The sequence below is a fragment of the Chlorocebus sabaeus genome, chromosome 2, assembly GCF_047675955.1.
Source record: "Chlorocebus sabaeus isolate Y175 chromosome 2, mChlSab1.0.hap1, whole genome shotgun sequence".
Taxonomy (NCBI): Eukaryota; Metazoa; Chordata; class Mammalia; order Primates; family Cercopithecidae; genus Chlorocebus; species Chlorocebus sabaeus.
The window spans coordinates 48614575-48629862 of NC_132905.1; the positions used below are offsets into that span (position 1 = coordinate 48614575).

Below are 15288 nucleotides of genomic sequence, written 5' to 3' on the forward strand. Positions count from 1 at the left end.
TTGAAAAATAAATGGTAAGTGTGTGATTATAAGGAAGTTTTGCAAATTTCACTGCAAATAAATTAATAATTAAGCACGTTTTAAATGTGGGTGCTTGTTGAATTATCTGCTTTTGTTGTAAGTTATGATCAAACATGATTTATTTGCTTAGAAGCTTTTTATTCCTCCTTCAAAATCATCCTACTTTTTATTCAAATTATAAACATTCAGGTTACCAACTGTTTGAAGAATTGAATTTCAATTTGAAATTGACATAAAAAGCTATTACATTGTATATAAAAATTCATAAGCACCAAGCTGAATTTGACAGAGGTGTCGTGGAAGGACGTGCCTGGCAAAGCCCCTTCCTCTGTGCAGGCACCCAGCGGGCCCCTCCCACAGGGCACCCTCAGTCCTGCGGAGGAACCCGGGGAGGTGGGGTCACCCTGGCTAGGGATGAGGACTCTGAACCAAGGCCACAGTCTTGGGCATGATCACATCCGTGGAAATGCTTCGTAAACTGTAAAGTGCGGTGCTGCAGGTCCAGGTGTGGGATGTTCCCTAAATCACCACCGCAGTGAAGGGGAGGACTGGTAGTGCTGAGGGAGCAGCTGTGTGGGAAAAGGCCTCCCACACCCTGAGGCCAGAGTCAGGCTTCCTTTCAAAGCCAGCCCTGTTTCCCGTCCTTTTCCTGCCTCGACTGGGCTGTCGGGGGCTGTTTGGTCATTGCCAGGCATGGGGCCCTCAGCGTCCACAGGTCTTGGATTTCATTTCTGGGGGCAGCCCTGAGAGGTCGCGTCATCCCCTCATCAGACGGAGGGACACAGTGGGCCCAACTGACCTAGCAAGGTCTGCTGGACCGGGGTCCTGTGCGTTTTGCTGGCCACAGTGGCCCAGCGAGGTGGCCTGCTGGAGGGTGGGGTGGGTTTGGGGCGGACATTACCTAGAATCTGTGAGTCGAGATCATCATCTATAAACTCCTCACCCTGGACAGCGCCCTGGACGTCCTCACTGTGGCTCACAGTGCTGGTCATCTCCTGCTCCTTCTCATTGTGCATTTGGGCATACACGGTCCTGCCCGGCCGTTTCCTGCTGGACAGAGGCGAGGGCGGCTCAGATTGGGGCGGCTTCCCAGGCTGCCTGTCCCTGGAGCCTTCTGCTGGCCGCCTGGCCACATCGAGTGTGGTGCACGGTGCCCACAGCACTCCAGAGGTGCCTATCCCAGCCCCAAGTCTTGCCTCCTGCCCCATCTCTGCTCAAAGCCACTTCCTCCAGGAAGCCCTCCCTCCTGTGTGCTCCCTAGGCCCTGGGATTCCCTCTGCCCTGACACATTGGGTGATCACTGTGTATCTGTCGTCTCCCCTGAGAAGTGAAGCACGGGCGTGTTGCAGAGAAAGGGCCTTATATCCTCTTTCCCCCCAACCCCCACGCCTGGCCACCCTGCCACTGGGCTGGGCACACATTCCCACAGGAGGCACGAGCCAGCCCAGCTCTGAGAGGCACTTGCTGAGCCCCGTCCAGGCATCCTGGGGAAGTGCTGTCCTCGATTTCCCAGTGAGGAAAGGGAGAGGGTGGGCACAGCCCCGCTGCCTCCACTGGGACCAGGCTCAGGACCCGCTGTGGGCCAGGCTCCTTCATGCACAGCACCCCACTTAGTCCAATCGAAACCCAGGGCCAGGGTCCCATTTCACAGATGAGGGGACTGAGACCCAGTGGGAGAGGGGGACTTTCTCAGATGCAGTTGATGAACACTGCCAGCCCTCTGGAAACACTTTGACGGCAGGATGGGGTGGGGTGGGACCTGTGACTAGCTCTGAGGGTGACAGAATGTGGCCAGTATCACCTACAGGCTGCAACACTTCACCACTGGATTAAAATGCTCAAAGCAGCCCTGCTCCCTCAGTCTAGAGCCTCGAGAGACGAGGGCCCAGCCCCTGCTGGGCCCCAGGGACAGGTGGCTGACGGCTTTGACCGGGTTGTCCGTGCTGCCCAGCCCAGCCCGTGAGTAAGCCAAGAGCTCCGGGGGGTGCAGGCTGCACCAGAGCCTAAAGCCTCCGGCCGCTGGGGCTAAATGGGGCATTGCTCTGTTGTGAGATGGAGCCTCGAAGTATATTGGGCACTTCTGCCTATGCCCAATACATTCAAGCTCCCAGAGCTTGGAGTCACAGCCCTGGGGCTTGTCAGCATCAACTTTCAGCTGCTTTTGTTTCCAGGGCAGTGAGGTGCCTGGCTTCAGGACCTGAAAGCCCGGGCTCAAAGGCCGCCCCTGCCACCTCCTTGCTGTGACAAACCCCACTTGCAGTGGCCATGGGATACAGGTTAGGGAGAGAGCACACGGGAAGGAGGTGGGATCCTGGCCTGGGCACCTGGCAGAGGACAGTGTCATTTGCTCAGCACCAGCTTTAGGGGAAGAGGATGCTGAGTTTGATTTGAATTTGCAGTGCCTATGGAACCGCTGCATACACCTGTTGGGAAGCCAGTGCCTCTCTGAGTTTGGAATTTGGGAAAGACCACAGGTCAGACCTTATTCTACTTCTTTGCCCCACAAACTTCTATTCATCCTTCAGGATCCCCACCAGAAGTCACTTCCTCAGGGAAGTCCTCCCAGATTCTCCAGTTCAGCTTTGAGTGCTGCAGGCTAACCCTTTGGGTGGAACTGACTAATAAGGTGGGTAAGGAGCTCCTGGATGTGCTCCCAGACAGTCAGTGCTGTGTCCCAGTGCCTGGGCCAGCCTGTGGTGGGTACACATGAAACTACTACTCGAAAGACCCGCAGTACATAAAACAGTGAGACCCGGGGCAGGAGGAGGGGTTGGGGGAGTCCAGGGCCCATGAAAGCCTGGGATTTGGTGTCAGGGAAGGGCTCAAGCCTCCAAATAAGCCAAAAGGAAGGGGTGAGCTGTAGCCTTTGATGGTCCTCAAGGGTGACCCTGATGGGGAGACTGAGGCCCCCGGAGCTGAACCAGCAGGCAGGGGAGAAACAACAGGGCCAAATCTGGGAGCCATGTTTGCAGGGAAGGAGTCTGGGGATGCCGCTGTGTCACTTTGCTCATTCCAGGTTTAGCATCCAGGGAACTTCAGGTTGTCCAGCCCCTGTAGGGTGGCCATGACATGTCCCAATGTGGGGGGATCACACCCATTTCACAGCCAGGGAACAGGCTCAGAAGGAAAGAGAGGTACGAAAGCCCCTCCCAGTAAACACACACTGTTCTTGCCACCTCACCCCAGCCTCGGCACAAGCAGCTCCCTCATGGGGACAGCCAGAGCTCTACCCCACAGGAGCGCCTGGCAGGAAGCTCAGCAGCTCTCAAGCGCTCTCGAGGTGGGGGAAGGGATGGTTGGGCGGCTGGGGAAGCCTGGGATGCGGGCAGGCCTGGGTCAGGTCCCAGCTCTGAGGCTGGCCGTCTGTGTGACCTTGGGCACACTGCTTAACCTCTCTGAGCTCAGTTTCCTCATCTGTGAGATGGGCAGTGTCCTCCCTGTGAGGTGGGTGGAGCTGAACGGGACGATGGCCGGCATGTCCCGGACAGAGTGGAGGAGTGGGTGCGCGATGCTCTCTGGGTTTCGAGTGGCGGCTGTCTCTTCCAGAGACCCCACAGGTGGTACAGAGCCAGGCAAGCACTTCCCACTGTAGCCCATCAGAGGCACAAACTGTCACCACTCCCTTCTGAAGCCCTGCTGGGGCCTTTTCTAGATCTGCCTGAGTGAGTTGGGCCTGGCATCCTAAGCCCCATGGTCAGAGCCCAGCAGATGAGGGCAGCCAAGGGCCTTGCCTTTTGAACTTGTAGAGGATGAACGCTCCTGCCGTGAAGAGCCCGATGACAAACAGCACCACTACTGCCCAGTAGCCACCGCCGCCGCCCAGCTGCTCAGCACCTGCAAGCAAAGCAGTTGTCAGTGGAGGGCCATGGGCACCACCCATCCTTGTCCCATCCCCAGCCCATCCTGTCTGTCCCCCGCCCTTCCCCAGCCTGTCCCCCACCCATCCCCAGCTTGTCCCCTGCCTGTCCCTGGCCCCTTTCCTGCCTGTCTTCAGCCCATTTCCATTCCCTCCCCAGCCCTTCCCCAGCCCGTTCCCTGCTCAACCCCTTCCTGTCCCCTGCCTGTCCCTGCCCGTCCCCTGCCTGTCCCTGCCTTTCCCTTGCCTGTCCCTGCCCCAGCCTCCTTGGTGTGGAGGCTGCTCCATGCCTGTGGCCAGCACTCCTGATGTGGCTGAGAGGGGCCAGAGGCCATAAAAGACCAGGAGTGCGTCCTGTGTGGCCTTGGAGAAGTCCCTGCCTCTCGACCTGGCTCCCACTGGGGACGGAGACTGTGGGCAGAGCTCCCTGGCCATGTTGATGCTGGTGTGGGGTGAACCTGCCAAGTTTCAAGGGCACGGTGTCTTTACAAAGCAGAGAAAAGCTCATCAGCTTCTGCAAAGGCTGTTGCCCCAAAGGGGAAAGGATGACTGACGGCCGAGGAGACAGCTCTGTGGGTCAGGAAAGGGGCAGAGATTATCTGAGACCCAAGGTGTGGGTGTCAGGTAAGAGCAGTGCTCCATGGGACATCCGCAGAGGAGAGTGGGGCCCTGGGTCTGACCTGGGTGGGTTCTCAGTTCCATCAGAGGCGAACACCCACCAGGAGGGGGCTACGGGCCATCTGCCTGAGGGCCCTGCAGGGACATGCCTTCTCCAGGGCCTGGATGCCTCCTCTACCTGTTCTGCAGGGGAGCTCCCAGGGGCTCACCTGTGCCTGTGTCCCTCAGGGCCACCAGGACCCGGACTCCACCTCGCAGGAGGAAGCTGATCTTCTGTGCATTCAGCACCTGCTGGATGGCGGCGAGCCTCTGCAAGCACAGAGGGGACAGTGAGGGGGGCCTCCATGAGGGGGTCCTCTGCCAAAAGGGGAGGGGTATGGGGTCCTCCTCCAGGAGGGGAGTGAGGGGTCTCCACGTGTTGGGGGGGTCTTCTACCGGGAGAAGAGTGAGGGAGTCCTCCATGGGGGGTGGGGGAGGGGTTTGCCATAGGTGTAAGGGAAAGAAGGGCCCTTCTCTGGTGGAGAGAGTGAGGGGGTGTCTTCCATCAGCGGGGAGGGGAGCAAGGTCTGCTGGGATCTACCAGAGGGGTGGGGAAAGGGAGGGGGATCTGCTGGGATCTATCAGAGGGGTGGGGAAAGGGAGGGGGATCTGGTGGGATCTACCAGAGGTAGGGGAGAGTTGGGGGGTGGCTCTGGGATCCACCAGAGGGAGACAGGAGAGCTGGGTGGACAGGTGTGAGTCCTGCTTGGACTCTCTGGAGCCATGGGGCTGGGCGAGCCACCTGGCCTCACTGAGCCTCGGTGTCCTCCTTTGTACCATGGGAATAATCACCCACAAGGGAACTTTCATCAGGAACCATGGACGGGACACAAAGGTGACCCAGACATGGCTCTGCCCTTCACGAGCTCTTGTTTTAGTTGGGAATGTAAAAGAGATACAGGCCACGGAGTGTGCCAAGTTGGGGAAATGCAGGGGTGCTCCAGGAGGTTCCATCCCCCAGTGGTGGTCAGGGGAAGGCTTCCTGGAGGTGGAAGGCCAAGAAGAGAATGAGACAGGGCAGGACAGGAGAATCAGACCCCCTGTCTGAGGGAGGGATACCCAGGAGGTGGTGCTGGGTTGTAGGGTGAGGGATGCAGGCTCAGGGGCACCTATAGCTGGAGAGGCCAGTGGCCAAAAGACAGTCAGCCTTGTGGGCCACCGGCGTCCTCCTCCGGGGTCTGCATGACGTGACAAATGTGTGAGGTGCCCGGCGCAGAGGAGCGCTCCCTCCTTGCCCCTCTCACTTCCTTCTGGCCCCCTCACTACTTCCTGGATCTGAGTCATCACCCAGGGCTGGGTGGGCTCGGAGACCCGGCCGCCTTTCACAGCACTGGTCAGCTCTGCTATTTTGATAGTAGCCATTCTAACAGGTGTGAGGCCATGTCTCACTGTGGCTTTAATGGACATTTCCCTGATGATTCGAGATGGTGAGCATGTTTTTCACATACCTGTTGGCCATTTGTGTGTCTCCCTTTGAGAAATATCTACTTGGCTCCTTTGCCCGTTTTTTAATCGGGTCACTTGTTTTCTGGCTATGGAGTTGCGTTTCTTACATATTCTGGATGTGAACCCCTTGTCAGGGTATGCTTCATGAATCTTTTCTCCGATTCTGTGGGTCATCTCTTCACTCTGCTGATAGTTTATCTGGCTGTGCAAGGGTCTCTTGGTTTGACATCCCGTTTGTCTGTTTTTGCCTTTGTTGCATGTACTTTTGGGATCATCTGCAAAACAGCATTGCTCAAACTGATGCATAGTTTTTCACTATGTTTTCTTTTGGTGTTTTTCCAGATTCAGGGCTTACATTTGTCTTTAATCCACTCTGAGCTGGATTTTGTAGAGGGTGTAAGAATCTAATTGCATTCTTCTCCATGTGGATATTCAGTATCCCAACAATATTTATGGAAGATATTCTCTTTTCTCCATTGTGTCTCCTTGACAGCCTTATTGAAAATCAATTGACCGTACATGTATGGATTTATTTCTGGGCTCTCTATTCTGTTCCATGGGTCTATGTGTCTGTTTTTATGCCAGTACCATGGTGTTTGGATTACTGTAATTTTGTAGTGCATTTTGAGGCCAGGGACTGTGATGCTTCCAGCTTTTTTCTTTTTGCTCAAAATGGCTTTGGCTATTTCCGGCCTTTTGTGGTTTCATACAAATTTTAGGATTTTTTTTTTCTATTTCTGTGAAAAATCTCATTGAAATTTTGAAAGATCTTGCATTAAATCTGTACATCAGTTTATGTAGTATGAACATCTTAATGATATAAATTCTTCTAATCCATGAACACAGGATATCTTTCCATCGATTTGTGTCTTCTTCAAATTCTTTCACTGGTGTTTTATGGTTTTTAGTGCACAAGTTTTTCACTTCCTTGGTTTAATTTGTTCCTAAGTTTTTCACAAGTTTTTCATGTCCTTGGTTCAATTTGTTCCTAAGTAGTTTATTTTACTTTTAATTTTTGATGCTATTGTTAGTGGGATTGTTTTCTTGATTTCTTTTCCAGGTAGCTTGCTGTTAGTGTGTAGAAGCGCTTCTGCTGTTTGATCACCTCTGGTCCTTTCTGACAGTGGCCCTCACCAAGCCACACTTCTTGTGTCTGTAAAATGGGACGTGGAACCACGTGGCATGCTGGAGTGTGCACTGTCCTTCCCCTGCACTGGCCACGCCTTCCAGATCACCTGAGGGAGCGTCAGTCTCCATGATCAGTGCAGGCTATGTGAGCTTCTGGTTCATTTTTAGAAACTGATAGTAACATTTACTCTTTTAAAGTGTACAATTTAATGCATTTTAGTATATTCCCTAAGTTGTGCAAACATTATCACTATCTAATTCCTGCACATTTTCATCCTCTCCCAAAGAATCCCCTAGCCTTAGCAGCAACTCCCCATGCACTCTCCCCCAGCCCCTGGCAACCATTCATCTATTTCTGTCTCTATGGATTTGCCTGTTCTGGGCATTTAATGTGAATGGAATCGCACACTACGTGGTCTTTTGCAACTGGCCTCTTTCACTTAGCATCATGTTTTCAAGGTTCGTTCATGCTGTCAGAGGTGTCAAGGGCTTCATTCCTTTTTGTGGTCAAAGAATATTCCATTGTAAGGTTGGACCACAATTTGTTTCTTCAGCAGCTGATGGGCACTTTTTGGCTGCGATGAGTAATGCTGCTGTGAATCCATGTACTGTGGATGTATGTTTCTGCTTCTCTTGGGTATATACCCACAAGTGGACTTGCTGGGTCATGTGGTAACTTAGGTATAACTTATTGAGGAACTTCCAGCCTGTTTTGTCCAGCAGCTGAACCCTTTCCACCAGCAACGTGAGAGGTTCCAAGTTCTCTGCTTCCTTGTCAATACTTGAAATTGTCTGCTTTTTAATTTTAGCCACCCTAGTGGGCGTGAAGGGATTCTGGTTCATCTTCGAGTCCCCTTCCCACACCTGTCACATGGGAGGTCTTTTATCCCCTCCATGAGGGCTATTTGGAAGCTGTCCTTTGCAATAAAGACATTTGCTAACTGCATGGGGGCTGACTTCTGCTCGGCCCTGAAACCCACATCCTCAGGTGTCTCCCTGACAGTGCTTACCCTCATTTCCCAGTGCCCCTGGCAGTCAGGTTGGGGCCATGTGACCACCTCCAGCCAATGACACGGGAAAGGAAGTGAGCAAGGCCCCCTGGGAGGTGGTGCAGCCTGTGCCCTCCCCCCAACTACACTGCTGTGGTGACCTTAGAGGCTGTGCGACTTCCAGAGGGTGTAGCCACAGGTGGACGAGGTCTAGCCACCCTGAGTCAGACTGATGCAGCGAGAAAGACACCTTTATGCCATGAGCCACTGAGACGTCCCTGCTTGTTGTAAATGGCCCGAGCCCCGGGCTGTGCAGGGAGGACCTGGGAGTCCAATGGCCACAGGACATACCTTATCACTCGAGAGGCTCCTCTTCCTCGTGGGCCTGGGAGGGGGCAGGAGCACGTAAAGGTCGGCCAAAGTGGGCAGCCCCGGCTTCAGCACGGTCACCAGCAACTCCTGAGGGACGCTGGTCTCCTGCGGGAAGAATTCAGCCACTTTGGTCCGCTTGTCTTCCTCATCCCCTGCCTCAACCTGGGGCCCCCAGGAACACCCTCTCTTCCTTCTTGGCCTGTCTGAGTCCTGGAGAGCTGTCCCACAGACCATTCCTGACCCCTGCATGGCATGGGGATCGTTCCAGGGTCCCAGGGTGCCCTGAGCTACCTCCTGCACCCAGCTGCCCAGGGCCCTCAGCCTTGCTCTTCAGGCCCTGTGCCCTCACACTGGCCTACCCTTGGCCAGGCCTGGCCCTCAGTCCATTCTTCAGACCATGACTAGAGGGAGCCAGCACCTTCCTCCCTGGCTGATGTCCTCCATGACAAGGCTCTTGACCACACCATTCCAGGTCTATGACCCGGCCCCATTGACTCCAGCCACCTCCCCCTTCCCACTCCCCAACACCCCAGGCCCAGCCAGGGCCGCACACCCACAGAGAATGCTCTCAACCCATAGGCGCTGCTCATGTAGGTGCCTCTGCCTCCTGGAAGTCCCGTTCCACACACTTCCATCTGGCAAACCCCTATTCATCTTTCAGTGCCCAGGACCCTTTTACCAGCATTCTTCACAGGAATGAGCCTAGTTAGAGTAGGCCTCAGCCTGTGACAGCCTCAGATGGCTCTAGAGGACTGGTCCTCTCTCACAGCGGGGCCAAGGGCCGTGGGTGTGCTACAGCCCGCCCTGATGTCTGCCTCCCAGGAGCTCCCTGAGGGCAGTGAGCACACTGGGTCTCTGTTTCGTGTCTAGCCAGGAAGAGAAGTTCAGTGAATGAAGGAAAATTGCTTTAAAGAGACTCTGGGGCACTGGAGGATAGCAGCGGGGTCTCCCGCAAACGGCAGGTGATCCCTGGTCTGTGTGTGTGGAGGGTGCCTGTGGTCCCTCTCCTGTGAGGTGGCGCTCCAGCTGCAGGTCCCCCTGAATGAGGGCAGTGCCGCCTGCCCCCTACCCACAGCTTTCAACACCCCCAGCTAGCCCAAAGGCCAGAGCATCGTGTGCGGGGGCAGTGCCACCCACCTCTCCTTGCCCTGGGTGCCCCGGCGCCCTTGGGCTTCTCTGGATGCCAGAAGTGCTGCAGGGCTGGGGAGGCTCCAAGCTCTGGGTGGACACCTTGGAGAGCTGCCGGGTGACCACCAAGCCCACGTCTTCCCTCCACTCAGGCGTGTTGGGGTTGTAGGCATCCAGCTCCTTGGAAAACTGCAGAGGCACGACCTGAAATTGATCTGGAAAGAGGCAGAGAAGGGAGACTGTTCAGTCCTGAACAGCCTGGCTCAGATGTTTCCAGGGTGGGGGTCAGGGGCAGCCACATGCCCTGGATGGTCCCAGGAGGCCCTTGATTCAGATCCCAGGACCCAGCAGCCCCATCATCTTCTCAAGCAGGCTGAGAGCAGCCCTGATTTTGTATTTGGAAACCAACTCCTTCCCTGGATGCCAGCAGTGGTGGTCTGTCCCAGACAGGACCCATGTCACTGGCTGCCATCTTATAACAGCAGCGACAAAGATGCCAGTGACGATGACAAAGACGCGCTGACCCAGGAGGGAGGCCTGGTGTGCGCCCAGCCTGCTCTGTGAGATTTGCCTCCTTGACTCACAAGGATGAACACACCCTATGCGGTCAACCTCTCATCCATCAGGGATCCATGGACTTCAACTGGCTGGTCCCCCCAACAGATTAAGAGTCCCTTGAGAGCAGGGGCCCTGTCTTCTCCTTCTCCCACATTTCCCATGGTCCATGGCTCAGAGCCCATTTTTAAAGTCACCAGGGGCCTCAGAGCTAAATTTTAACCTCTCTACTTCTCAGGCCTCAGTTTTCTCACATGTAAAGTGGGAGGAGGCTGTGCAGGGCTGAGGCACTCAAGGGACAAGTGCTTTCAGAACTGCAAATCCAACATCTTACAGTGAGGGTGGTGATGGCCTTTGCAAAGCTCCCAGCCCAGCAATGAATGAAGAATAGCCAAGGGCAGCCTCCTCCAGGGTATGAGGGGCCTGTGTAGGCAGCCCAACCCTCTGTACACTTGTCCAACTAAATATTTAACTGATGGCTGCTGTCCACAGTAGAGGCTGTTCTTAAAGCAAAATGAGGGTTTATTGCTATGATGATGGTGGCAATGAGATCTGCCTCCTTGACAAGGGGACCAATTGGTATTGTAAATATCTCCCACAGATAAATAAGGATGCAGATTCAGAAAAGGAGGCTCAGTGCTTCTACAGACAGGAGTCCTCTTTATGCTGCAATCATGAGACAATGCTCAGGCTTGTCCGGAGGTGCCAAGAGGACAGAGGCCCTAGAGGCAGGCAGAGCCCGTGCCCAAAACTGGCTGTCTTGCTGCTGGGTGACCTTGTCCCTGGTGTGTTGTGTCCCATGAGTGTCTTGGGACACAGGATTTATCAGTATTTATTTTACAGACGGGGAAACTGAGGCCAGAGAGACCAGGAGACTTTGCCCAGGCCACATAGCCAGGGCAGGGCTGTGTTTATCCAGCCCCTCCCTCCCCACCCCAGGGCCACCCAGGGTGACCAGCAAATTCATGGCTTATGAGACCCACGTGGCCTGGCCTCCTGGACTGCAGCAGAGATGCAGAGGCCGTGCTGCCAGACCCCGGGAAGGACTCACCCAGCACACGGAGGACCCTGGAGTCCTGCAACACCGAGTTCCCACAGGCGGCCTGCACCGTCACACGCACGTCGCCCGTGTCCGAAAACCGCGTTGTCACAGAATTATCCAGGGAAAGGAGGGGCTGCAGGGACACAGCAGGGCTCAGGGGTGTGGCCGAGTGAGGCAGCGGCCATGGGGGACGCTGGCCTATGGTCGCTGCCTCACTGAGAGCATTGCTGTCCCCTTGTTCCCATCAGCAAATGGGCCTGTTATGGACATCCTGTGTTGGCAGCACCCAGGGAGGTATGGGACGGGCAGCTGGTTCTTTTTTTTTTTTTTTTTTTTTGAGACGGAGTCTTGTTGTGTTGCCCAGGCTGGAGGGCAGTGGCACAATCTTGGCTCACTGCAACCTCCGCCTCCTGGGTTCAAGTATTCTCCCATCTCAGCCTCCCATGTAGCTGGGCCTACAGACATATGCACCACCATGCCCGGTTAATTTTTGTATTTTTAGTAGAGATAGGGTTTCACCATGTTAGCCAGGTTTGTCTCGAAACCCCGACCCTGTGGGCACCTGGTTGTAAGCCAACACAGCACGAACATGAGATCCCAGCACCCCCCTTCCTTCTGGACAGCTCTCCAGGCCCGCCCCCCACAGGCATTTAGGAGGCCTGATGTGGCTGCGGGGCTGGGCCTTCACTCGCTGACCATGTGATCTTCCCATCCCCACATATGGCCACAGCTGTGTGGATGAGCCATGGCTCCGTCATCCATGGCACCAAGCCAGTGCCCAGCTCAGGACCCAGCCGTGGGGATGGTGCACACTCAGTGGGGGTGGGGGGGGCGCCATGTTGACGCAGAGACAGGAGAGTCCACCCCCATAGGTGTGGATATGGAGGCGGAGGCTCTGCCAGGTGAAGTGACATGTATGGAGCATTCAGCTGGAAGTGGCAGAGCCGAGACTTGAACCCAGACCCTGAGCTCCTTCTCAGACCCTCCCCAGTCTAGAGAAACATAATCCAGAGCCCACAGCCCCTCCCCTTGCTGGGCCTCTGTGTCAGGGCGGTCAATTGCTGGTAGGGGGCTTCCTGCCTGGTGGTGCTGGGCTGTTTGCTGAATGAGTGGAAGATGCCCCTCACTGGGTCTTGCCCCCAGTCCAGGCATTCTGCTAATTTGGACTCCCTCCTGCTCAAGGACTATCTGTGGCTCCCCACTGCAGACACGGTATAACCCAGGCCTCTGAATAAGGCTTCTGAGCCCCCTTGATCTCTTCTTCTATAAAGCTTTCCCTGAGCCTCTCACTGCAAATGCTCTCCTTTCCAGGAGCTCTCATGCAGCCCACCTACCCATCCCCGTGACTTCTACCACCCCCAACTCAAGTCAGCCACCGTGTTCCCATCTCTTTCCCAGGAAAAGGCAGGGTCTAGTCTGACTCATCTGGCACCATTGAGCAGATGGGCCCTGAACAGGCACCCACAGGCGGTGTGTCCCTCTCAATTGCCCCAGGAGGGGCCCAAGGGTGAGGAGTGCACCCTACACTGGTTCCTTCTGCTGAAAACCCGGGGCCGTGCTCTGCTTTACTGTGCACCTTGTGGGGAGCCGGCGGGAAGAAGGGCTGAGCGGGGGCAAAGCCAGCGCACCTGCAGGCTATGGCCAATCCACCAGTAGAAGACGGTGAGGTTGGGGTTCAAGGGAAGCAGCACAGCTGTGAGGTTCACCTCCTGGTTGATGCCAATGACAGGAACCACCTCCAGGTAGAGGGCCTGCAGGGGGGCTGTGGGGACCCAAAAAGGCCAGAGTTATTTCATTTCAGAGGCCGCTTAGTGATCACTGTCACCAGCAACTTCATTGCTACCACCACCGTCACCACCACCACTATCACCACCACCACCAACACCACCAGCATCACTACCATCACCATCACCATAACTACCACCACTGTCACCATTATCACCACCACCTCCACCACCATAATCACTGCCATCACCACCACCATAATCACTGCCATCACCACCACCATAATCACTGCCATCACCATCACCAGCACCATCACCACTACTACCATCACCACCACAATCACTACCACCATCATCACCATAACTACCACCACTGTCACCATTATCACCACCACCTCCACCACCATAATCACTGGCATCACCACCACCATAATCACTGCCATCACCACCACCATAATCACTGCCATCACCACCACCAGTACCATCACCACCACTATCGCCATCACCACCATCACCATCCATCCTACCATTACTATCACCACCACCACCATCTATCCCAACCATTACTGTTACCATCATCACCACTACCCTATCACCACCATCATCACCATCACCACCATCACCATCACCAACACCACTACCATTATCACCATCACCACCACCACTGCCGCCATTATCACCACCACCTCCACCATCATCATCACCATCACCACCACCATCACCATCCTCACCACAATTATCACCACCATCATCACCAACACCACCACCATCACCACCACCACTGCCACCATTATCACCACCACAATCATCACCATCACCATCACCACTGCCACCATTATCACCACCACCTCCACCATCATCATCACTGCCATCACCACCATCACCACCACTATCACCACAATTATCACCACCATCACCAACACCACCACCAATGTCACCATCATCACTACCACCTCCACTATAATCATCATGACTACTATCACCACCACCACCAGCACTGCTATCACCATCATCACCATCACCACCACCGTCACCACCATCACCACCTGTATCACCACTACCACCATCACCACCACCACTGCCACCGCTATCATCAACATCACCGCCAGCTCCCAGCACTGCCCTACTATTGTATGGGTCATTGGGGTGTGGGTTTGAGCCCAGCCTCCCTGCCTCCCTGCCCTTGGGTTCACCGTCCTGAGTACCAGGGACCTAGAGCAGTCCCGAGGGAGTCCCTGTGTTTCCCCCAAAGCCAGGTTCTCTGTCTCAAAGTGAGTGACCCTTGGCCTCAAAGGGGCGATAAACTTACAGTTGACCTGGACAAAGAGGACTGCCTCATCGTGGCCCACCGTGTTCTCTGCTCTGACGGACACGCGGTAGATGCTGGGGCTCTCATAGCGGTGCCAGATGGGCTCCCCGGTCAGTGTAAGGTTCACGTACATGGCCTTGAAGCCGTCCCCAAGGTCCAACTGGTACTTGGTGGTCAGGACGTTGCCCTGCAGGGGAACACCACGTAGCCACTCAGGAGTGGGCCTAGAAGCTGAGGGGCCAGAGTGGTTCATTCACTCACTCACTCATTCATTCATTCCCGCCCTCCTTTCCTTGAAATGAGTGGGCTCTGGGGACCCACAGGGGAGCGGGCCTGGTTCTGCCCTGGAGATTCTGCCTGGAGTGTGGGGCTGGCCAAGGCAGTTGGTTTAACCAGAGGCTGTGGCCCAGGGGCATTTCAGAACAATCACCCAGCGGCAGAGAGGGAGAGGGAGAGGCCCAAGGGTGTCATCAGAGAGCAGCAAGGGGGCAGTCAGGGCCCCGGGGAGACCCTCTGAGGCCCATGCCAGCGATGGAGCCAGGGGGGTGAGGGGCCTCCCACAGCGTGGAGAGTTCCGGCAGGGGAGAGGCACACATCTGGAAGTGCCTAAGCGGCCTGCCTGGAAACCAAGCAGGATTTTCCCTTCTGGGAGACTGCGGTTCCTAATTTTCTCTTTCTCAGACCATGCAGTACCAGGAGTGATGCTGAGATGGGGCAGGGTGGGTGCAGAGAAGAGCTCCCACCAACTGCCATCTCTGTGTGGCACTGAGTCACCCACAGAGGCCTCTCCACCATCTCCTTCCACCTTCCAATGACCGCGTTTTCCTTGCCGAGTGGGAGATTAAGTGAAGGAAACAGGAAGTTCTTCGACTTTACGGCTCATGATCACATTCTCCCTCCCTCCCTTCCTCCTCTCCTCCCCTTCCCTCTTCCTCCCTCATCAGTACCAGGGACACGAGGAAACTATTTCCTAGTGGTGATGATGGAAACAGCATGATTACTACCACTTAGCCATCTTCTCAGTTTATACCAGCCAAATGTTGAAAGTTGACAGAAAACTT

The 15288-nt window shown here is 55.2% G+C and overlaps 1 protein-coding gene across 1 annotated transcript in view; it reads right to left on the reverse strand.

Annotated features, from left to right (window-relative positions):
* Positions 1-788: 788 nt before the first annotated feature.
* Positions 789-15288, reverse strand: part of LOC119622814 (VPS10 domain-containing receptor SorCS2-like) — a 206527-nt gene continuing 192027 nt past the window's right edge. Inside the window, 8 exon segments of the mRNA XM_073004837.1 lie at positions 789-1068; positions 3753-3855; positions 4705-4804; positions 8449-8574; positions 9700-9812; positions 11204-11327; positions 12823-12956; positions 14228-14414. Coding sequence (XP_072860938.1) covers positions 789-1068; positions 3753-3855; positions 4705-4804; positions 8449-8574; positions 9700-9812; positions 11204-11327; positions 12823-12956; positions 14228-14414 — 1167 coding nt within the window.